Here is a 22631-nt window from a genome sequence, read left to right on the forward strand (position 1 = left end):
TGGCAAGGCAAGAAAGCCACAGCAAGCACCTGAGAACACTCAACCTGCCCTAAGGTGGCAGGTTTCTGACAGACTGCAGAACCCAGCAGCATCCCACGCCGCAATATAGTGGATCACTGGGTTTTGGGTTTTTTCTTTTACAGACACTGCTTCCCTCGCTACCTCTGAACCCCGTTATCAAGGAATCCTATTTATCACAGTCTGACAGACGCCTGTGCCCGCCGCTCAGCAGGGCTTGCGCAGCTCTGCTGAGATCATCGTATCCAGTATACCCAGGGTGTGAAATTGCGGTCTGCAGGCTGTTCCCGTGACAGCCGCCGCAGGACTGCCAGGACACTCCAGCTTCCCTGCAGAGCCCCATGCTACTTTTCTACTCTGAAGTCTCTTACCTTTGGCTCCCTGCAGAAGCAGTATTTAAAACTGGTGGCCTTTCTTTTTGTTAATAAAAGTGTGCAAGATCCGTCCAAGCCAGGGGAAGGTGCAAGTATCAGAGCCACACATCCTACTTCTCCTAATCCCAGGCCCCAGAGCCCAGCTTCCCCTGCACCGATTGAGCCGCAGGGTAACACACCAGCACTGGGCTCCTTGTTCACCAGCTCGGTGCTTCCAGGCAACAGCACTAAATTCATTTATGCCCTCTAATTAGTTTTCATGCTAGAAGGTGATTTGCAGCAAAGCAGACGTGGGTTGGCTCTGCTCACCTACGTGAATATCCACGGCGTTGGTCCAGTGCTCTCCATGGCTATTGGAGGCACAGCAGAGGTATGTGCCGGAGTCACTGATCTTTGCATGGGTGATCTAGACAGATCAAAAGTTAAATCACATTATTTATGGTGAAAGTGTGCAATCCCCTGCCAGTATCTGCCAAAGGCACCCGTGTTCCTGGAATAAAAAGTCTTTTTTCTTGCTGTTTGCCGAGTCCTCATTTCTTGCCTCACAAAGCCAAGATTTCCCATGACTTTTGTCTTTCTAAGCAGCTCAGTAAGGCCACGTGCTGAAGTCTGCTGCTGACCCCAGCTTCTAGAGCGCAGGAATCCTCTGCCCAAATGCCTTCCCTTCTTTCTCCAGCAGCCCCAAAACCCTGTGTCATAGTCACACTCTGCCTCAAGAGCCACACTGGGAGAATGCTGCCTGGCCAGCATCAGAAGGTTGCCTGTTTTTCCTCTTAGGTGACATTTTCTAGATTTCTGATCATGCCCGTTGCCCTCTTCTGGCAAGTTTTCTACTCTTATCCATCTCTCTTGATGCGGGACAAGAATTGGAACAGTACTGGCTGGCGAGGACCTTTGTGGTTCTCCAGCCCAGGCTCCTGCTCAGAGAGGAACATAAGCCACCACTGGGTCAGGTTGGCCATAGCTTTGTCTAGTCGAGTACTGAAAACCTCCAAAGACAGAGATCTCGCTGCCTTTCTGGCTCCAGTGCAGCACCACCCATCTCCAAATGAAGAACCCCTTCCAAATCCCCAGCCTGAACTTCCCTGTGAAAAGTGCAGTCTGAGGCCACTGTCTGCTGTAATATCATCTACCACTACCGAGAAGAGATTGGATGTCTTGTCTTCGTTACCCTTCACGCGATGCCCCAGAAGGAAATCTGCTTTTCTTGCTCCAAGAAGACAGCACTGATTTACATTCAGCCAGTGACCCAAAATAAACCCAAACTTTTTGCTGTCCCCCTGACTCTTTTCTGTTGGGACTAACCACTTTTCCTTCTAGCTCTCCTGAAGGCAGACAGCACTCATGCAGCTCCATCACTCCACAGTCCCCTGCACAGACATACAATAGCTGTTCTTGTGCCACTGCTGCAAAAAGGCACGAGAGACGTGCTGAGAGCCCTTGACGCATCTATCAATCAGTTACTTCTTAGAGAAATATCCACAGCTCTGAAAGAAGCCCATAAAACGTATTCCCTCTTCACCTGGAGTCCTTCAGTCAGCTATCAAAGCAACAGGGGTGATACGTGGAGTGCTTTCTCACAACCCTGCAACGTGGCAGGGAAAGATGAGCACGAGGAGGCTTCTCAAGGGCTGGAGAGACGGGGAGGACAGGCAAGGAGAGACTGCTTTCTGCTGGCATTCACCTGCTCACACGGATCAAAGCATACCCAAATCTTGACAGGCAGATACGAGCCGGGCTTAAGGACTGCCCCCTCTCATGTTCAGGATGACAATAACACAATTTTCAGCAGTCTCTGCAAGGCTTCTGAGGCTCTCCCATGCCCACCATCCAGCAATGAGCTTCTCCCATCACCCACCTCAGCAGCCAAAGTTTCTGAACTATCCCAAGGCAACGTTACCCAGAGTTTTTTTTTCTTCTGGTGTTCCAGCAGGTTCCCATTCCGGTACCACTGGTAGCTGGGAGCTGGGACCCCCATGGCAGCACACTGCAGCTGTAGCGGCTTCCCCACCTCCACCCTCTGCTCGGTGGGGTTGAGGACGATGACCGGTTCTCCTCGCCAGAGCTGAGGGGGCAGTCCTGTAAAGCAGTGACACAGAATTGGTCCTCCCTCCGCATGGACAGAAAACAATGGTCATTTTTTTCGCCCTGTAAAAGACCCTGTGCATATTGCCAGAAAAGCGAGCTTTTTCCACCTGCACCAAGAGATGCTGTCCCACAGGATGACTGCGGTTGCAGCATCACTACTGCACCTTTCTGCTTTGGGAGCAGGGAATCCTTGAGAGCAACACCTGCGACAGTAAATGACACACCAAAGCCCTGCCTCTAGCTTCCCAAACCTGATGCTCGCCCTGTCCTGCCAAGCACGCAGTCAATGTGCTGAGGTCAACCACACCCAGAGTTATTTTTGCTCAGCCTTGAAATAGCCAGATTGCCTCTTCCAGCCCCTCTGCCCAGGGCAAACCGGCAAACACCCAGTATAACTCTGGGAAACCTACGGCAAGTGATCAGCAGGAGGAGCAGGTACATACAGCCGGAGTTATTGGGACCATGACAGGGACCTGAACCATCCAGAGGATGGACGCAGAGGTCTGGCTTAGACCTGCAGACTCATGTTGCGGGAGCAATCCTTCTGTATTGCGGTTTTTGAGCTGGAACGACACACTGCCCTGAGAACCGCACAGGATCACTGTTGCAAGGGTAGGCGAAGCGTAAAATATAGAAAAGCTAGAAGACACACTCCTACCTCTGGCGACACACTGATGGACCTCCACCTTCACCCAGTCGGAGAAAACGGCATTTTTGTTGAGGTCATTGATTCTGCAGGTGTAGAGCTGGGTCTGCTGTGCAGTGATGGGCAAGTCTTGCTTGGTGGCACCAGGAATCTGGCGGCAGATAGACTAAGGGGAAAACACGGGTGGTGGGCAGCGAGTCCCCCCTTATCGCTGGTAGAAGGCGGCACCAGCAGGCCCCTTGTAAGAGCAGAAAAAGCAGAAATCCCTGGTTTCCTCCCCTCCTCCAGCTGCAGGGATACAGGAGAAGGAGCTTTTCCACTGCACGCCCCTGACCCCAGCATCTGCCGAAGCCCTCGGCATGCACACGCATCCTATCCCCCTCTCCTTCTATCCTCCTGGTTCCCACCAGCTCTGCCCGCAGAAGGCCAGCTCCACCACCGTGGGCAGGGACCCAGCTTGGTGCCCCACTCAGGGCCACCTCTGCTCCCACCGTTACCTGGTGCTGACAAAACCACTGGTACTGCAGCGACGTGCGTCCCTCGGCTCTGCACCGCAGGGCGAAGGAGTATCCCACAGGGACGGAGACGGAGACCGGCTGCTCGGTGATCGCAATGGCTGTGGAGAAACAGGATGCGGAGGTGGAAGCAACCCAGCAGGCGAAACCCAGGGGTTGGCTCCCAGCTGGTGGCCGGGCACAGCGAGCTGCAAGAGGGGGGGCCCCGGCGCCCATCCCAGGAGGAAGGGAGATTCGGAAACGGGGGGGGATGCTCGGCCTCCCGTGCCCGGGGGATGCCACCGGCCTTTTTTGGGTGGTCCCCTGGGGCCCCAACGCACGGGCGGCAGCGCTTCTTGCGCCGCAGGGCGAGGGGGGATCACCCAGGCCCAGCTGCCCGCTGGCCCCCCCGGCAGCCGCTCACCTTCCTGCATCGCTTCGCCGGCGGCTCCTTCCCGGCCTCAGCGGCCGCCGGCCGGGCCCGCGGCGGCTCCTCTCCCGGGGCAGCAGCGGCAGCAGCAGCGCCTGCGGCGGGGCGGGACAGCAGCGCTCGGAGCTCGGACGGGGGGGGGGGGGGGCGGCTCGGGCCCGTCCAGCGGGGGCCGCTCAGCCGCAACGGCGGCGGGCGAGCACGGCGGCCTCCGGGGCCGGGTAGGCCGGGCTCCAGGCTGTCCGCGTCGCCGGGCCGGGGCCTCGGCGGGCTCCCCCCCGAGCGCAGCGGAGCGGAGCGGGGCCGGGCCGCGGCCCCCGCGCTGCCCTGCCGCCAGCCCCCTGGCCCGGGGAAGGCCCCGCCGGCCCGGACTTCCGCGCCGCCGGGCCCGCCCCGCCGCCACAGCGGAACCGCGCGGGGCGGCACCGAACGCGGCCGGGGCTGCCCCTCGGCACCGCCCGGCCCGTCGAGGCCCGGCACCGCACCGCACCGCACGGCCCGGCCCGGCCCGCTCCGCCGGGGGCGCTGCGGGAGGCGCCCCTGGCTCGGGTACAAGGCTACCCCTACCTCCCCTGCCCACGGGTGTCCTCGCCTCTTCCCCACAGGCGACCTCGCCCCCATGCCCACAGCCGTCTTCACCCACATCCCCAGGGGTGCCCTCCCCCCCAGCCCCACGGGTGTCCTTGCCCCCGTCCCCACGACCACCCTGGCTCTCACCCCCTCCCCACCGCTGCCCTGCCCGCCGCCCTCGCACCCCACGGCGGCCCTCACCTCTCTCCCAGGGGCCGCAGGCCCCAAGGCTCATGGTGGAGCCACAGCTCTGCCGCCCCTGCTCTGCCGGGCGGGCAGAAACCCCACCGGGCCGCTTCCTCCGAGAAATCCCCGCCGGCTGGGGCGGGCATCACGAGGGCCCCGGGGGAAGTGGCGCTGGGCCAGCCCGCCCGGAGGTTGCACAAGCCCATCCGGGATGGGGCAGAACAGGGATGGCCGGGGACGGCCCGCTCCCACAGGGGAAACGACGCGGCGGTGAGCGTCGCGACTTTCGTTTGCAAAGTCAGGGCAAGTAACGTCAGGCTCGTTAAACCAAAACTCTTCGCCTTTCAAGAGACGGGAGGACCACGTGGAAAGGAGCTGGAAGTGGCGAATGGAGAGGACGGAGGGTGAGCAGAGAGTCATTTGTTGTCATTCCCAAAGAACTTTGAAGTGACCGGGCAGGGAGCATGATGCAAAGCCAAGGGGACGAAGCAGGTCTGGGCTTAGGACTGGAGGGGCCCCACTGACGGGTTCCCAGCCCCGGGACAGACAAATTCCCACCAGGCTGGCTTCTCCCCAGGCCAATGGTCCTGGGCAGCAGGTCCCCATGGTGCCGGGAGTGACAGGGACCAGGACTTCAGCACGAGGGGGACCACAGACTATCTGGAGAAGAAGCTGTGAGAGGGACTCTTGCTCCCTTGTTGATATTTCTCTCCCTTGGGGCTGCAGCAGAGGCTATGAAGGGGGCTGACCAAGGAAAAGCAAGGCCATCAGGGATGTCTCTCCCAGGTGCCTTCAGTGGCAGTGCGGAAGGGCGCAGGCAGGTCTCCGGGATGGTGGAGAGAAGCAGTTGTGGCTGAGAGCAGTCATGGATCACCTCCACAGGGTTCCCTAGGGAACCCAGGGCAAAGCTGAGCCATGCCATAGGGTTGGAGGGACTAAGCAAGGCTGAGGGATGCACCTCTACCTGCTGCTTTTCTCTTACAAGGGCTGGGGAAGAAGATGGTAGGAAAAAGCCAAACCCAACACAGTTGGTGTATGGAAGAAGGATTTTCTCCCTCTACGTCCTTTCCTCTGTGCAGGATGGGACAGTCATGCTGCGCTCCTGCAAAGGTAGAAAAACGCGCTACACCCTGTCCATCCAATATGATCCAGAGCAATCCCTGCTCCTACAGGGACTGGTCCTTTGCTTGCCTGGATACAGGGAAGGTGATGCTTAGCATAGACTCATAGACTTTTCTTTGTGCTCATCTCCCCAGATCACACAGACCCTCCTTTTTCTCAATTTCTAGAGGGTCCAGCCAAGCATTTGGAAATACACCCTTGCAGGTTTAAAATAAACATATTAATGGATTGCAAATGAAGGTTCTGGCTGAGTATGTGCCAGTAGCTCCATGTCATGCGTGTGATGCAGAGTTATCATAAATGCAGCGCAGGTAGCTAATACAAATGATCATTAAATTAACCCCAGCACTTTCCCAGAGCTAAAGATGACACTTCTGGTTGATGCAGCATCTCTTCAAACAGCTGGTGGTTGCTGCGTTCCCCACAGACTGCTTCTCTGGACTTCAAAGAGAGCATCCTCCATCAAACACCTAGACAAAAAGTCCATTGTACTTGTCCTCTGTAAGAGCCCTGCCCTGGCACAGTCTGCGTGAATATTTGGTGAAGAACCAGGGGAGAGAGCTTGCTGACGTCACATTGGAGAGCAGGAAGAAGCCTGTGATTTTTAGAAAGGGAGGAACCTACGGGTACGCATGCAGGGTGGGAAAGGGAAGGATATATTGTATGAGAGGAGTAAGAAAACATCTGCGACTCTCGCTGTGAGTCAGTGCTGGATTTGCAGGCAGCGGAGGAAAGCTTTGCTAACAAGGATTGAAGCCTTGTGGCTGACTGGCTTAGGCTTCAAAAACTAAATGGTGAGAGAGTACGTTTCCAAATGGAGATGGGAGCAGAGGGCACTGTCACTCTGTGAACAAGAAGACGGTAGAGCAGATGCTGTAAGAGGAAGCTCTGTCTCAGCAGGGCAACGGGCACAAGGACCATTCACAGCCTGAAAGGGTGGAAAAAAATACATCCACCATGTGCCTGGGGGGAGGATCAAACACCACAGCAGGCTTTGTCTCACCACAGTCGAGCTAAACATGTGCTCACCATCCAGGTTTCCCTCTGTTACCGGGGTAAGGCACAGCACCACGGTATGACTAGGCTGGGAAGGGACCTCTGGAGGTCTCTGGTCCAGCCTCCCGCTCCGAGCAGGAGGTCGATCAGTTGCTCGGCACCTTGTCCCATCCACAGTTGACTGTCTCCCAGGATGGAGATCGCTCACGTCTCTGGGACACTGTTGTGCTGTTTGATCCCACTCACAGGGCAATTTCTTTTCCTAACATGTCATCAGAACTTTCCTCCTTGCCACTTGCATTTGTTGCCTCTCAGTCTATCACTCTGCATCTCTGGGAAGTGTCTGGCTCTGTCTGGTCACACCCTCCCATGAGGTAGTTGAAGAAAGCAAGGAGGTCTCCATTTAGCCCTCCCCTGAAGACTTAAACCCAGTTTCTCTCATCCTCTCCTCCTATGTCATGTTCCTGAGCTCCCTTAACCATCTTGGTGGCCTTCACTGGACTCACTCCAGTGTGTAAGTGTCTTTCCTGTATTTGGGAGTCTGAAACCAGACACAGTTCCAGGTCCGACACAAAGACCTGTCTGTTCTGGACACCCTTCTCAAGATGGTCTGGGCGCTGCTCTATCAGATCAACACCCTGAGAGGTAGGGCTCATGGTGACCAGATGGTAAAATAACGTGTAATTCATATGCTGGAACTTGAATTCAGGTTTCTTGAAGCTGTGGGACCTGAAAGTCCTCCTCCTTTCAGAGAAAGAGATGGGAGCAGGAGAATGCCACCTTGGGTCCTCCCAGCCTAGCATCCTGCCTCCCACATTTGTGCACCAGCCAGGGCACAGCGAAGGGTGTGAGACTGGAGCATACACACAGTGAATATTCTTTTGTAGCTCGGAGACTTCTTGAACCAAAGGTAGTATTTTTGTCCTGAGGAAACCTCAAGAGATTTTCCTTCCACAGATTTGTCCTATGGGGTTTCTTAACGCCTCTTGACATTGAGCAGCCGCAGCGATGTGTGGAAGCAGCTTAATGCCAAGGTGAGGGAGCAAGCATCTCCCTCTTAACTGATTTTACCTCCTGCTAATTTCACGCGATGCCCCTGGTCTTGTTCTCCTTCTCCCTCACAGCTGTGTATACCTCAGTCATATGCACCTCAGTTGTTCCTTCCAGGCTGAAGAGTCCCAGTCTATGTAGTTATTCTTTATGCAGCAGCCAGTCTGGACCTCTGGTCATCCTTGCTGCCCTTCTGCGAGTTTGGGATTTTTTTCAGGTCTACTGTATTCTGTTTGAGACGGATTGTTCCTGAGTGACATTAGCCCACACAGAGCCCACTGCTGCCTATCAAAAATGAGTATCGTTGTTTCCCCTGTGGATCATACTACGTTTGTTTTATGCAATTTCATCTGCTCTTTTACTGCCTGGTGAAGGTGAGATCTTCTGTTAGTCCTCTGGGACCACCTTCTTTCCCCATATTTCCTAGGACCACATCCAAATGTCTTTGAGGTCCATCTCCTTTGCATTTGCCAAGACCAAGTATCCTCTCTGGTATCACAAATCCAGCTATTTACATGCCTGATAATGTAATCACCTGCCATTGTGGCCTGCAAAAAGCAAATAAACTCTAATACCTGCACCTGAGAGGACAGAAGGCTCCTTCCAAAACACTGCTCAAATGCAAGACTATCCTGAGATCGGAGCTGAGAAAAGCATTTCACTGGGCCTTGTGTGAAAGAACTACAAGTCTGATCAGGCCACTGTCATCCAACTGGATAAATCCAGATTTGGAGTGCTTAGGACCACATCATAACTACTGCAACCACAAAACCCAAACTGCTGACCCAGTATACGCTGACTCTGACAGGTCAACAGGATCCAAGAAACTTTATATGAAAGTAAAATTTACTTGGGGGTCCTGGCTTTGGGTCTGGTGCTGTCTGCAAGCACCGCTTTACTAGATTGCATGGCTGGATCCCCCACAGTCACTGCCTCTCCCTGAAAACTTCTCCCCAAACCCCTGGTCCACAGATGTCACTGCCTTCCCATATGCCCAGGCTTGGGCATCTGCTGGGCTTGGCAATTCTCTTGGTGGACATCAGTTTCTCCACACGCAGATTTGGCTCAAGTTGTAACCGCTCCTTCCATTTGGACCGAGGTTTGATATACCAGTGACAAGAACAGCTTAGGTCAAAGCTGGGTTGTATCGACCTGATGCACACACTGTGTGTGTGTGTCTGTGCACACGCCGTGCCCGTGCACAGGTGGTGCACACACTGCCGTGCCTCTGTGCGCGCCCCTGTACCTGTATAGGTGATGCACACACTGTGTATGTCCGTGAATACCCCTGTGCCTGTCCCTATCCAAAGTCACCTTCCAAATCACAGTGTTTGCTGGGGAAGAGGAATCAGGGGTGTCCTGCACCAAGTGATCCACACGGCTATCACCTGCTCCACTGCTTGCTGCCGCACTTGTTACCTCTCCTGCCCAGGGGGGATCAGCTCAAAGCCTGTTGCCTTTCCCGGTCTGGAGCTCTCTACCATCATCTTCCCACTTCTGCAGCAATTGCTGCTGTGCAGTCGTGGGCAGGCGGCCGATCCACAGCAAATCTGCTCCATCCGTCAATCCGGTGCCGGAGAGATGCGGCGCCACCAGTGACATGCCTGCGGCACGCGATACAAGAGCTTGACAGGTAAGATGAAGGCGGAACAAGAATAAATCCCATTTTATTACACGTTATGTTTTCATTTGGTATTAAATCGCTGCTGGTAATAGTTTGTGACAAGTACCCACCTTTTATAGCCCTCTTTTGTGCTGTCCTTTTCATGAAGACCGAATAAATACCGTCACAGACCTCCTCCCGGGCGGCCCAAAATAAAAACCAGGCTGCCAAGGCGTGAGACGCTGCCGAGGCCGATGCGAGGACGTGACTGCCGCGACCGCGCTGAGCGGTGCCGCCGGCCGGGGCGGGAGCCTTGTGCCTGCAAGAAACCGGGGGATGTTTTAGCGGATCCTGAGATATCTTCGAGGCGCGAGAAATCCTCCAAACCGGGGGGGGGGGGGGTGTGGAGGCTATTATAAAACAAAAAACACAACACCCTTTCTCCCAAGGAGATGAACTCGAGCTGGCGGTGATGGAAGGAGGAGGAGGAGGAGGAGGAGGAGGCCGGGCCCCCAGGCCCGCAGAGGCCGGGCCGGGCCGCGGCCGCGGCCGCCACGTCATGTCGCCGCCGCCCCCGACTGACAGCGGCATGTGCGGGGCGGCTATAAATGCCGGCGGTGACTGACAGGGCGGGCAGCGGTGGCGGCGGGGGCAGGGGCAGCCGCAGCCCGGCCGCCGCCATGGGCTCGCCCCGCCGGGCCCTCCCCGGCCTCCCCGGGCGGGGAACGGACGGCGTCGAGGGGGCGGAGGAGGCCGAGAGCGCGGCCTGGGCCTCCCGGCCCGACCGGCGCAGCTACCTGCTGGGCATCCGGCCCCAGAACAGGTGAGGGTGGCCGGAGCCGGCGGGGAAGGGGCCGGGGCCGGGGCCGGGTGGGTGGTCGGTCCCCCTGCCCGGCTCCCGCCGCGGCTGCCTGGGATGGGGACAGGCGTTCCAAAGGCAGGTGGAGGGCCGAAGCGGGGGCGAGCTGCCTGGAGGTGAAGCGGGAGGGGAGCGGGCTGGCGGCGTCCCAAAGCCGTCAGGCAATACCCCGGCCCCGCACCGACCGAGATGGCGGCCGAGCTGGGAGCGGCGTGGCTGCCCGGGCCCTTTCCCTCTTTCTTCTGCAGGGTGGAAAAACCAAGCGACGGCTTGGGCTCTCCAGAAGAGCCCGTTTGCTGCGGGCCTGCCCCTCGCTCCCTGGAGAACAAGGCTCACGGGTTTTTTTGCGGTCGTTGCCGGGGCGGGGGTTGTCGGCGTTGCGCGCAGTTTTATGGCGGGTCAGGTGCGCGAAGTCGGTCGCCTCGCTGTGAAATCCTGACGGGCACGAGCTTCCGCGCCCCTGGAGTTAAGCTCGCGTACGGGGTACCGCGCTGACCTTCCTGCCTTCATTGTAGCGAAGCCGCCTGTGTTATTGACACCAGACGCTGAGCAAGGGGCCCGCTGTGCGTGTGCCTTATCTTATAGCCAAAAAGGCATTTCTACAATGTAGATACGGGCCGAGCAGCGATGAGGACAGCATTCCTGGGTCAGAAATGGCCTTAGGCAGGGGGTCTGTGGTAGGAATAAGGCTTTGTTCACGCGGGAGAAGGTATGATAAACATGTTGTCAACTGAGACTGGCTGAGGCTAGCAAATGCAAAAAAACAAGGCAACGTGCCAGCGAAGGGAAAGGTGTTGGTGATTGTGTTAGGCGTTCAAAATAAACCCTATAAATTACTTTGACTTCACTAGGAATGCTCTTCGGTCTCTAAGCTCTTGAAACGAGTGTGCCTCTTCCCTGTTGTTGATTTATAAATAATCCATTTCCAGCGTGTCAAGCATCGATGCCTCAAAGAATCAGAGGTATGTAAAAACAAATACAGGACCAAAAGAGATAAAAAAGCATTGCCTGGAAGTCAGATGTTAAAACTGGAGTAATGCCAAAGTTAAGTTGCCTTAATTCAGTTCCTTTGTGCTTGTATCGTAGTGTGCGATCTAACGGCAGTATGTCTGCGTACTGTGGCATCTTTGGTACCAACAAATGCCCGTACAGTGTCCACAACCAATCTGCGACCTCAGACCATGCAAAGGAAATCTGTAATTGAGTCCGATGACTCCATTCTGCAGATTACAAGTAGAGAGAGTCTTTAATAAATAAATTTGAGGTGGTTTTTTTTGCTTATAGCTTGACTTTTATTCCCCTCTGAGTATGTTCAAATTGCAGCTTTAATCAGTTTAACCATAAAGGAGTGTTCATCAGTCCCACAAGCAATACCTCCAGCGTTCCCAGCCCGCTTCCCCAAATCCCCAAAGTTCTCCTTAAGGCTGCTGAGGAAGGCACAGAGCGATGTACCGCTCCCGTGCAGCGAGCCTAGTGTCTTCTGGCTGGGTCGACGCTGCGGCTCGGGCATGGTAAATCCACCCTGTGCCTGCAAAGCTCTGAGTCCCGAACGCCTTGAACTTGTCAGGCTAGTGCTGCGGGTGGGTGCACCCCAGTTTCCATCCGTGGGAGCCTAATGCCTTTGCAGGCAAAGGGACACTGTATTGCCATGCTTAAATCAGCAGTGCATTCGATTTCCACAAATTGTCCAATCCTTTTTTCAACCCACTTATGTACTTGGTCGTCAAAGCCTATGGAAAGGTAATTTCATTTTGCCTGTTAACTTCAGTGGCTGCCCCTTCTGTTGTAAGAAGCAGTGAATAAATATTTGCTAAATAGCAAACCTGACCTTTCCCTGTGTTCATGACATCTTCCAGTTTCTCTAATGAGTTAGGGAGGAGTAATATAAAAGTCTCATTCCCTGCACAGCCCTGAGAGTGCCTACAAAACTGTGTTGTTGTCTATGATGCAGGGCAAGGGCTTGAATGAAGTGGGGCTTTTTGTCCTGTAATTAAATAATGTATCATAACAATTCTGGAAAGCAAGTGAGTGGAATGGTGTAGCAAGAAGACTTTCAAAAAGCAATTAGGAGTTTAATTAAATCCAGGAACATCTGGAGAGCTTGCCTGGGAGAACTTGAAAAGCAAGATGAGTGACATGCCTAATGGCAGATAACATTCAGCAATTCTTTTTAATGCAGAACATATTTGAATTTGGTGAGTTTGGAGCTAACAAAAGTATGGGACAAGTGAGGTAGACACAGAATTGTGGTGGGAGGCTGCTGTGGTGGTTAGAAAGCAAAAATCGATATTCTGATCCGAAGAAAATGTGGTTTTTTTCAGGCTTCTCTGTTGCTGTCTCCATATGTATTTGTAGACTGTGTTGAACTGAAATATTTGCCTGCTCTTTTCACCCATTCTTAAAGCAGTAGAAAGTGGAGTGACATGGTAGAGGTACTTACAGACATGGAAATATCTTTATGAAAAGAAACTGAGGTTAGGAATCCCTGCTTCTGGGGTGACTCGTGAGCATGTTTCACCTACATGCTTGCGTTCATGAACCATGTAGAGAGTAGTCTGGATTGTGTTGCTTGGTCTCCCTAATCCTATAGAAGGAAAGGGACGGTAAATTGAAGGATACTAATTTGGAAACCGGTACATGCTTTTTGTGTTTTTTAAGGTGTAGAATTTGTCAGGGGTGGTGCTGCAGGGGCCAAAAGAATAGAGGTGTTGAAAATGGCCGTAGAGAGAACATTATGCCTTTATTAAACAGAGTATTCAGAATATTTACTTTTTGTGCTCTCGGGAACTGGTCCTTGGGAAGAATCTTCCCTGTGAGCAGGTAGCTCAGTGGCAAGAGATTACTGGGTTTCCTTTGCCGATCTTTTAACATGCCTGATAACGGACAATGTGAGGAGCAGCTTGTGGTCATGGTGACTTGCCTTCTGCTCTGGCAGCTGACAGGACTTTTTTATTTTGGGGTAGGTGTTTTTTTTTTTTAAAAAAAAACTCTTATGTCTCAAAGCACTTGACTATAATTACTTCACAAAGTGAGAGGAGAAGCTGTCAGTCCTGTCCAGCGTCTGCCTTAGCTGCATTCACGGGCCACAACTTCAGGACATCTCTTTAGGTGTCCTTTTTGTAAGAACTAGCTGAGTCTGGAGAATGTCTTGTGCGGAGAGATGCAACTTTATGGAAAAACTTCATCTGAGTCCTAGGCAAACTCTTCTGTTGGAAGTGATCTGCACCTCTCATCTAATGCAGATGTCTGCTCCTCAGTCTCATTACAGCATTGCCTCCTTGCTTAAATATCTTTCTACTGTCATAGCTTCATCATATGCAGATATTTATAGAGTATAGTGACATTGCCTCTGATCTCTTCTTGGATGGCTGTCTCTGGTTGTGGTGGTGGTTGAGCTCGGGAGAGTGCCTTGCCACCTGGCTTTTCTGGCTAGAAACCATTCCCAATCTTGTACCTCCTGCTTTGCACGTAATACCAACTGAAGGTGAAAGATCTGTTACTATAATAAAAAGTGAGCTGAAAACTCAGGAGTGCTTAGTTCCTGAAAAGCACGTTTAGCTTTCTTAGTTCAGAGGAGTTCCCTCTTCAGCAGCTGGGCACCTGTAACTTCTTATGGGACCTTGCGTTTGGCAACAAGTGGTGTAAATCCCTGTTAAGAAACCAGCTGTGGCATCTGAGGGAATTCAGTCTATTTGTCTTGTCGGATGGAAGTGTCCCAAACTCTGAAAGGAGGGACGTCCAGTACCCACTGGAAAGGCAAACGTAAAGGCATCGATGGATTCATCTCCAGTCTGTAGGATCTCTAGGATAGAGGTGTCTTTTCCCTATTGGTGTAATTATCTGCACAGTGATGCCTTGTTTGAGTGGGGCTCCTTGGCAGTTGTGCATAGTGAATAGTAATCCCAAACTGCGTTTTTCAGCCCCCTTTCTAAAGCCTCCTGTCCATGTCTCCTAGAAAGTCAAGCAGAGCTGAGTACGTAGGCTGATAAGCCAATAACCTAGGCTGGAAGGTCAAGCTGTGGAGCTGGACAAACAGTGCCCATCAGGACCACAGTTAAAATACAGAATATATCACATGTTTGAACTTTGCTCTTCTCTGGAAACCTCATAAATGGAGACATTCCCCAGGCCTGGGATCCTCCCTGATTGCGCGGAGGGGAGAATGTGATCTCCTCTGAACGAGGTACCTCTTGTGCCACAGCAGAGGCAGTTTCCAGGAAATAGAACTAAAACGTGCTCTGTCCTCACTCTGTTTCAGCAAGGGGAGGAAGGTCTCGGGTGAATGAGGCTGTTGTCTCACACTTTACAGAGTTGCCTGATCCAAGAAGAGGAAGGCAGAAGAGCTGTTACAAACAACATTTTCACCTTGCTGCTTTTCTAACCCACAGCCACAAAAATCTTCTGTGCACAATGTGTTACCAGGAAGATGTCAACTTTCCTGGGCATCTCATTGTCCAATATTGCTTTGCTTTCTTTTGTCCTTTCTCATTCCTTGATGTCTTTCAACTAGCTGCCAGTTTAATTTGGACCATAAAGGCAGTAATAATTCAGAGTTAAAATACACAGATCTGAGCCATCTTCAGAGTGTTATAGAGGCCAATACAGAAACATGTAACTTAATTTATTGTTTTCCAGCTTCTCTGTTAATGAAATCTAGCTCTGAATTGTTACATGCAAGTCCGTGTTCATCTCAGCTCAAAGTAAATTACCTGCAGAAAAAATGCCATATTTCTCCGACATTGATTCGTTTCGTGACCTTGACAAGCAAAGCCTCAATACATCCGTTTTCCAGTCTGTAAAATAGCAATGTGTCTTGTACAGCTCCATAGCACTCACAGCTGCTTTATCACAGGATTGCTGATAATTACTGCCATGGTATATGAAACACAAACACACTCGTTCTGTGTGTGCATGAAGTGCTTGATAAGAAGTGGGACACATGGCAGGAAAGACGCCTTAAGCATGACCATATGTACATGAAAGCTTCATTGTTGGCTTTTAAATGTTGAAAATGGCTTGCTACTGACAGCTGAGAAGACATTCGGAGTGGCTTGTATTTGTCTCAAGTAGTATTAACCTTGGAGGCAGAGAAGTTCATATGAAAACTTATACTTGGAAGTCTGCATGTGTAAAACATGCCCAATAATGTCACGGGTCAGAGTGCCAGCAAGAGAGAGCATCTGTAGGGGATTGCTGGGGCCATCCCTCTGTCCTGCTCCCAGGATGGAAGGGCTGCCCAGTTTTCAGTGGGCTCTTCTGAGGATCTTTTGTGCAATGCTGTTTCTGTCAAAACACAACTCGGAGGTCTCAGCTTTGCTGTTTACTTGCTGCAGGGGACAGCTTGTGTGGCTCAATTTTCGTGCTGTGGAAGAGCACTGAAATACATTGATGACTGCTGCAGCTCAAGCAGATCATGTCCATGTACTTGTACATGTGAGGATGGAGCCACTGTGAAGCCTATTTCAGGGTCTCCTGAGCTCTTGTCAACTTCCATATGAAGACATGAGCTGGAAGGAGAAAGATTTCTTTATCTCGGGGAGAAGAAATACCAAAAGAGGAGAATTTCATGCAGTGATTGCATGAGAGGGTTAGAAAAGGTGCCAGATTTAAAATCTGTGTTTTTCAAGCCGTTAACTTTTCAGTGCCAGTGGGGTGATGTACTAGCCTAGGCCATCAACTTGAGCAATATTTTTAGTGACTAAAAAAAGTGAGTGGTGTTAACAGTTCTGCCTCCTGCCGTTGCAGCAAGACTGAAATTTGGCAAGTGCATGAAAAATGGGGAAGATGGTCTTCACTTCGGAAGAAAATTCTGAGTAGTTGAAGGTCTAAAACCTTTAAGAGGATGATAAATGTCCAAAGGTGTTTGAAAGCATCTGATAAAACAGAATTTAAAGAACTGAGGCTGGTAGAAGGTACATAGTAGAGGGGTATAATTCTACAGTCCAGTACAACAGTGGTTACTAACCAAACCTGTATTTTCAGGGCTAGCTTTTAACAAGCTGCGCTTCACTTCATGGATGCAAGGTGCCCGAGGAGGCTTTCCTCCCACCGATGCTGGACATGACTGGAGCAGACCTCTCTGAGCTCCTCTTCTCGAGTAGAGAGAAACCAGTACATTGAGACCTTGATTTACACACTTTAGATGTGTTCCTCAGGATAAGATAAGCATTTGCCTTCATCCAGTAACTATAATGCCCCCAAGCTTGCTTGGGGGAGACACGTCCGCTGCTGATGCTGCATTTCATTAGCAGAGTCTTGTACTGTGCGCCCTAATAAGTCTCTGGGGAGCTGAGGACACAGACAGCCCAGTCCCAGCGAGTATCAGACTAGGCATGCTGGGGTGTCTGCTGTGCCTTGCTCAAGAGTCCCACGTTTCCAAGTGGGTAGATTTCTGGTAGAGTGGGTAAAGTCTGATGTAGTTATGCTGCATGCGGGTATGCTGTGAATGTAATTAAAATGAAGTGAAACGCCAGCTGCCTGCAGGCAGGCCTGTTCTGGCTGAAGCATTCAGAATTTGATCTTGCTCTCTCTGGGCTTAAATCTCTAGTCTGAAAAGCAAATTTTGCTTGGTTCCTTAGCATATTGAGGTTAAACTTTAGTTAATATGTGGATCTTTGTGGTGATGGCCTTTTTCTTTTGATAATATCAAGGCTCCTCAAGAGACCTTCAATCCGGTATTCAGCACTGTTTCAGGATGTGCAGTGAATAAAGCCCCGGTTGTGTGCTCAACATTGGGGATTAAAAAAAAGTACTGACGATGCTCATTGTTTGATCACATTCATGAGCACAAGGGGTTCGTGGCACAGGCACCCTTCATTCTGACTCTTGCTATTTGAGTGATTTTCTTTACGTTCAAGCCAAGACACCTTCCCATTTGTCTTATGCAAGAAAGCATGATTAAAACCACACTTCTGCCTGCACTAGCATTCTCCAGCAAGCATTTTAGGATCTTCCCTGCTGGCTCCTCAAGCAATGCCTAGGTCCTTAGTATTCCTGGAGGCTAAAAGGACGTTTTTCCCTTGCAGTGGTATGCAGAGTGTTTTGGGGTTCATTTACCGTTGAAAAGCTGGTGGTCGAGACTGTTAAGCCCGTGAGTTGTGTTTCCAGCTAGACAGAGCTGCCCGGGGGCAGCCCACAGCACAGGGACGCAGCGCATCGGTGCTGCTGCCCCTTCGATCCCCTGGGCCGATGTGCTTGGATGGGTTGTGGGGGGGAGGCAGCTCGATCCCCCTGTGAGGTCAGGGCAGGGCAGGAGCAGCTGGAGGTGCAATTTGAGCTCTCTAAGCTGTTAAGGTGGCTGGGAGTGATGAGGACAAGGTGACGGTGCTGGTCAGTAAGGCAGGTAGTGCAAAGGCATGCCTTGCAGTGCTGGAAAGGACATGGGGCTCAAAGGGATGCCCCAGGTGGTGGGGCTCAGCCAGAAGGACAAAGTTCCTCTGTCTCACTTCTCCTGTGGGCCAGCACAGTGCATGCAAGATGGATTGGGTGGTTGATCCTCGGCCTGTTATGGTTACCGTTTGATTTTTCCAGCTGGATAACACCTGATCTGCTCATCCTCTGGCTGCGTGAACAGCAGTTGGCACTGGGGAGGGATCAGGATTGTGCGGCTGGGCGTGGAGAGGGTGAAGCCGCTGCCAAAAGGGCAAGTGCCACCCATGTTTGTTAGGTTAAAGCTACTCCTGAGCGGCTGTCTAAAACTTCTTCTGTCTTTGCTTTCCTGAAGGAGAGGAGTCAGTGAGCTCTTAAGAGTGCTGGGTTTTTTTCCCAATGAAAATGTGCAATTATTTGTGTAAACTGTCAGGCCTTCAAACTGAACTACTTTTTTTACTTATTACTTGCATGGAGGTTCTGCCTCCACAGGTGGAAGTGCTGTATGGTTGGCAGCAGCAGTTTTCAGAGACCCTCTGTGGTCATTTTTAGGGCAAGACTTGAAGTCCTGATGACTTCCATGCGATTGGGACTTGCACAGAGCTCGGGTGTGGTCATTTGGGTAGGAGACCTGAAGAGGTGCACCTTTCTCGGTTCTTCATGCTGTCTTCTGCAGCATCATCGTAAAGCACTGAAGTTTGGTTGTTTAACAGTGGTCTTCAGTGCACAAGGCAGAGAAGGTTTGATCTGCCTGCACATACCGATGTGGGAGTCTGACTTCTAACATCCCGAAGGGGATGTCTACACTGCAGTCACTTCTGAGGCTATATGGTGAGGTTGTTGCATAGGCATAACTAATACGCATCTCAATGTGATTAAATCATTGAACTTACATGCTGTTGACTAGCTGGTACCTAGTTAGTTTTAGGCTTTTGATTGCCACGTGGGTGAGCTCAGGGTCTGAGGAACTGCTCCTGCCTGCTGTGGGTCAATGCCAAGAGGTTGTTTCCTACAGCCTGCAAGGGGCTGCTGCCACAATATGCCAATGTGGCCTTTTGGCTAGGACGTGAGTCCTTGAAGACACTCCTTTGGGAGAGCTGGTGGCCGCTGGTAAGTAGCTCATCTGGGTGTCCCTTGTGTAGGACTTGGGTGTTTGATTTTTTTTTTTTTCCCCTGAATTGGTTAATGTTATAACATGTTCCTGCAAAGAAAACAAAACCTGTAGATTCTTGTAAAGTCTACTTCTTTTATTTTATTTTAATTTTTTGCCAGACCTTAGTGATTTGGTTGGCAAGCTGGAAAATGGTGTATAGTGACCAGAGAGCTTTCAGCTTCTCCAAAGAGCTGTCCTTGGAAGCACAGAGGGTGACCAGCTCAGGCCACCTGCTTGCCAGCAGAGAAGTGGGCTTGCAACGGTCTGTACTCCTGCCTGCCGTTTAATCGAACATCTCCCGGGGTGGAGTTGCCTGCTTTGAGCACAACGCAGCGGATGGTGCATGGAAGGCTCAGGTGCTGCTTCTTGGAAACCTACTTGTATAAATATCCTTACACTTATTCTCTGCAGTTAACAACCATTTCATTTTTACAGCCTTTGATTTCAATTTACAATGCGGCTTGCTCGTCCTGGCAGTCAGCCTGAGTAAGGCAGCTGTACCTTCTTTTAATAGGAACTCTGACCTGTGCAAAACGGCTCATCATTAATACGTCTCTGTAACGGTTTGTTTATTTCAGCTCCTTTCCATGCTTCTCTGTCTAATGTTTTTTATGCTGTTTTTTGCTTAGCTTATCAAGCAGCAGATTCTCTCCCTCCAGTTTAGGAAGGTAAAACTACTTTGCATTAAACTGCTCTGACCCAACACTTTGCTGAATCTGACTGCACATGATTAATTTGTGATGCTTTGGTACTAATTAATTAGTAGAGAGCCCTGAAGTGATCTAACAGCCTTATTCTGCATGATTGGATCCCTAATACTTGCTTGAACTGCAGACAGCAAAGTGAATGTTCATCGTAGTTCCTGTGTTAAGGTGCAAGAAATATTCCTCTTTCTTAGCCAAAGGATGGGTGTTCAGCTACTTCTCGATATTAAAGTGAGACTTCCATACAGAGACATTAAAAATTAGATGTGTCTGCCCTGAGACTTTCAAAGAAGAAATTTTCTTCTCCCCCTGCCATCCTGTGCTTTATTGCGAAGATCCTCATTAATTTGGACTCTGGCCTGAAATGCACTTATTTAGTTGTACTTTGCCTTTGGCAAAATAACACATTTGGAAATCAGCTGGCACTACTGGTTTGCTGCGGGAGCAGGAAGAGGAATGACTGTGGAGGGAAAGGCCTCTCCAAAACACCGCTATAGCTTAGCTGTGGGATTGCTACCCAAAAAGTCCAGAAAAGAAAATCATGACGAACAGGAATACACTTCTCAAATCTCCTTTTCCTGCAGACTGCTTTTGTATGGAAATCCCTCTTTAATGTAAAAAGGCTACTGAATTGCCTGTGTTCTCTTCCTAGGCTCCAGGGCTTTTTCTGCAACAAAGATGCAGCTTCAGGAAGGCCCGGAGGAAGAGCGGCTGCTGCTTTGTATCAGATTTCTTGAATTTTCTGAATTACTGGTTTAGAAAGCAATTTGAATTGGACAAGTCTCCTTGCAGCTGGAGTGAGTCAGCTGAGAGCCCCACAGTGCTGCAGTCTCTAAACCTCCCATGACTGATACAATGGTTTCTTTGAAAGATTAAATAGACCTTCCAGAGCTCCCTGCCAAGTGTACATTGGGCAAGTCTCCTCTGATTCATCCGCTGTGCCTGTGGAGCCCTCAGCTTCTGGTGATGCTGCTTTCCTAAACCATTCAGTAGCCTTTGCTGTATTTCACCTGATTGTGAGATTTGCACTGAATGGACCAGACTTATTCCTGGTGCTGCCTGCTGATACTGGTGGCATGGTACTGGGATTAAACTTGGTCCCAAGTGGCACTATGTGTGTGCGCATCACTTTTTTATAAGATGCTGATCTGGTTGCTCTCCTGCTGGGGTATGAAATGTTTAATGATGCTTGGGAAGTTCCTTATGTGGATCTAAAAGGCATTTACTGGTCTAAGGCTGGGTGTCTGTATTGAAGGGGCCATCAAAACGCCACCAGTAACTGCCTTGGTACTGGATTGTCTGCCTTGCTCTTTGGAAATGGGTTTTTTTTCTCCTGGGGTTGGAGTATGGAAAGGTTTCTCTGGTTTGAAACAGCTGTTGGCTCCCACAGCCCTTTCCTGGCCCTGTAGTTGTGTGAAGAGTTGCTTGCCAGGATCAGTCTCCTGGGGACCATCGATTTCCACAGAAAAGAGTCTGAGCTGTGGCATCTGTTTTTTACCCCATCCCACACATGTGTTAGGATATAGGCAGTGCTTATAACCCTGGTTCAGCAGATGAGTCAAGTTTGCAATAGCCCTAGCTGCCCCTGTCCCGTACACTTACCCAATACAAAGTGCCTGGGAGCTGTGTGAGACTCCTGCTGCATCCCAATTGTTTTTTACTCAGGGACTCATCTCCCTGCGTCTCTTACAAACCCATTCTAGCAGGAAGTCAGAGTGAAAATCATAGCACTGCAGCCTCCAGGTAAGTTTTCTGGGTGGATAAAACAGGCAGTTGCTGTGGCTGGAGCTATCCTGGCACCTTCAGCCATATGTGCAGTTCAGTCCCTGCTGCAGAGCCTGTCAGTGCACCTGACCTTGCTGGGTTCATGCTAAATGTGGGGGTGTTTTTGTTTTTCCTGAACAGGTCTACTCCCTCAGCAGGTAGAGCATGAGTAGCAGCAGCACCAGCATCCTGCCCGCAAGCTGGGGGCTGCTTGTGAGGCCTGGGTCCTCCTTGTGGAGCCCTCACCATGTGCTATGAGCCCTTCTGCTCGTGGTGGAGCTGTATCAGGAATGGTCTGGGGGTTTGTTCCACCTCTTGCATGTCTCTAGAAGCTGATCACTTGTTTAAGGAATGTCTTTCACTGCTGAAAATTATATAAGTAGAGCTGCCAGCTGCCAGTTCTCTTGCAATATTTGCTGTTTCTCCTAAGATCCTTGCACTTGAGACCTTGGGGTCCTCTCTCCTACTGTAAACATGTAGTGTTTTAATTGCAGAGGGAAAAATGAAGGAAGCAGCTCTTCCCCTCCAAGAGCCCCAGAGCACTATCTGAATGAAGACCCAACTTGGAATTAAATAATTTTCCTTTATTTAAGAAAGCCCAGATCTTCTGGGGCCTCTCTTGGTGATGCTTCAAGAGGGTTGGCAGTGCTGTATGAATATGTTGATTTATCTATCATTGAATAGTGCTTAAATGACTGGAGAATCTAAGGTCCATTTCTGAGCTTCATAGATTGCACTATTTGGATAGTTCTGGCTATTTGGGTGTCCCAACCTGAACTTCAAGGTCAGTGCCTGAACTCATGGAGTATGTAGTGTGAGCGCCTACCCGCAGCAGTGAGAGGTTAAACAGGGAAAGGATGTCAGCTTCACATATAATTCCTGAGCTCAGAAAGCTGCAAGCCAGGCTCAAGGTCTCCTTCAGAGAGCTGTCCCTACAGCAGGCAGCTTTTCTTAAGTCAGAGCTTTCAAAGAGGGCTGCTGTGTTCAGGATACGTGTTCAGTTCACACTTGGCTTGAAATTACATATGAAGCCTTCACAAATAAAGTAAAATCCCAGTGAGCAGAACAACACTAGAAACACTGATGGTGCAGTACTGGGAATGTGAAGCTGACTTTGTTAGGGTCTTGCTTTGAGCCTGCTGGCCGATCAGAGAAGTGTTCTGGTGTAATCAAGAACTAAAATGGTTCCTGACATTCATTACCCCA

General features: G+C 51.0%; 2 protein-coding genes across 8 annotated transcripts in view; one reads left to right on the forward strand and one right to left on the reverse strand.

The window, feature by feature from the left end:
- The window catches only part of LOC128150873 (mucosa-associated lymphoid tissue lymphoma translocation protein 1-like), a 29736-nt gene extending 25323 nt beyond the window's left edge, over nucleotides 1–4413 (reverse strand). The window contains exons 1-5 of one of the 3 annotated variants that reach the window (XM_052807579.1): nucleotides 4045–4413; nucleotides 3624–3742; nucleotides 3139–3292; nucleotides 2293–2471; nucleotides 702–798 (exon numbers count right to left, since the gene is read on the reverse strand). In XM_052807579.1, the coding sequence (XP_052663539.1) occupies nucleotides 702–798; nucleotides 2293–2471; nucleotides 3139–3292; nucleotides 3624–3742; nucleotides 4045–4054 (559 nt within the window). In that variant the 5' untranslated portion in view covers nucleotides 4055–4413. The other 2 variants (XM_052807578.1, XM_052807580.1) reach the window with 2 other exon arrangements.
- Nucleotides 4414–10175: 5762 nt separating this feature from the next.
- Nucleotides 10176–22631, forward strand: part of ALPK3 (alpha kinase 3) — a 35352-nt gene continuing 22896 nt past the window's right edge. The window contains exons 1-2 of one of the 5 annotated variants that reach the window (XM_052807825.1): nucleotides 10176–10400; nucleotides 19587–19625. In XM_052807825.1, the coding sequence (XP_052663785.1) occupies nucleotides 10186–10400; nucleotides 19587–19625 (254 nt within the window). In that variant the 5' untranslated portion in view covers nucleotides 10176–10185. Of the gene's footprint in view, nucleotides 10401–19076; nucleotides 19314–19586; nucleotides 19626–22631 lie in introns of those variants that run through there. The other 4 variants (XM_052807827.1, XM_052807828.1, XM_052807826.1 and 1 more) reach the window with 4 other exon arrangements.

This window comes from Harpia harpyja, chromosome 14 (assembly GCF_026419915.1).
Source record: "Harpia harpyja isolate bHarHar1 chromosome 14, bHarHar1 primary haplotype, whole genome shotgun sequence".
Lineage (NCBI taxonomy): Eukaryota > Metazoa > Chordata > Aves > Accipitriformes > Accipitridae > Harpia > Harpia harpyja.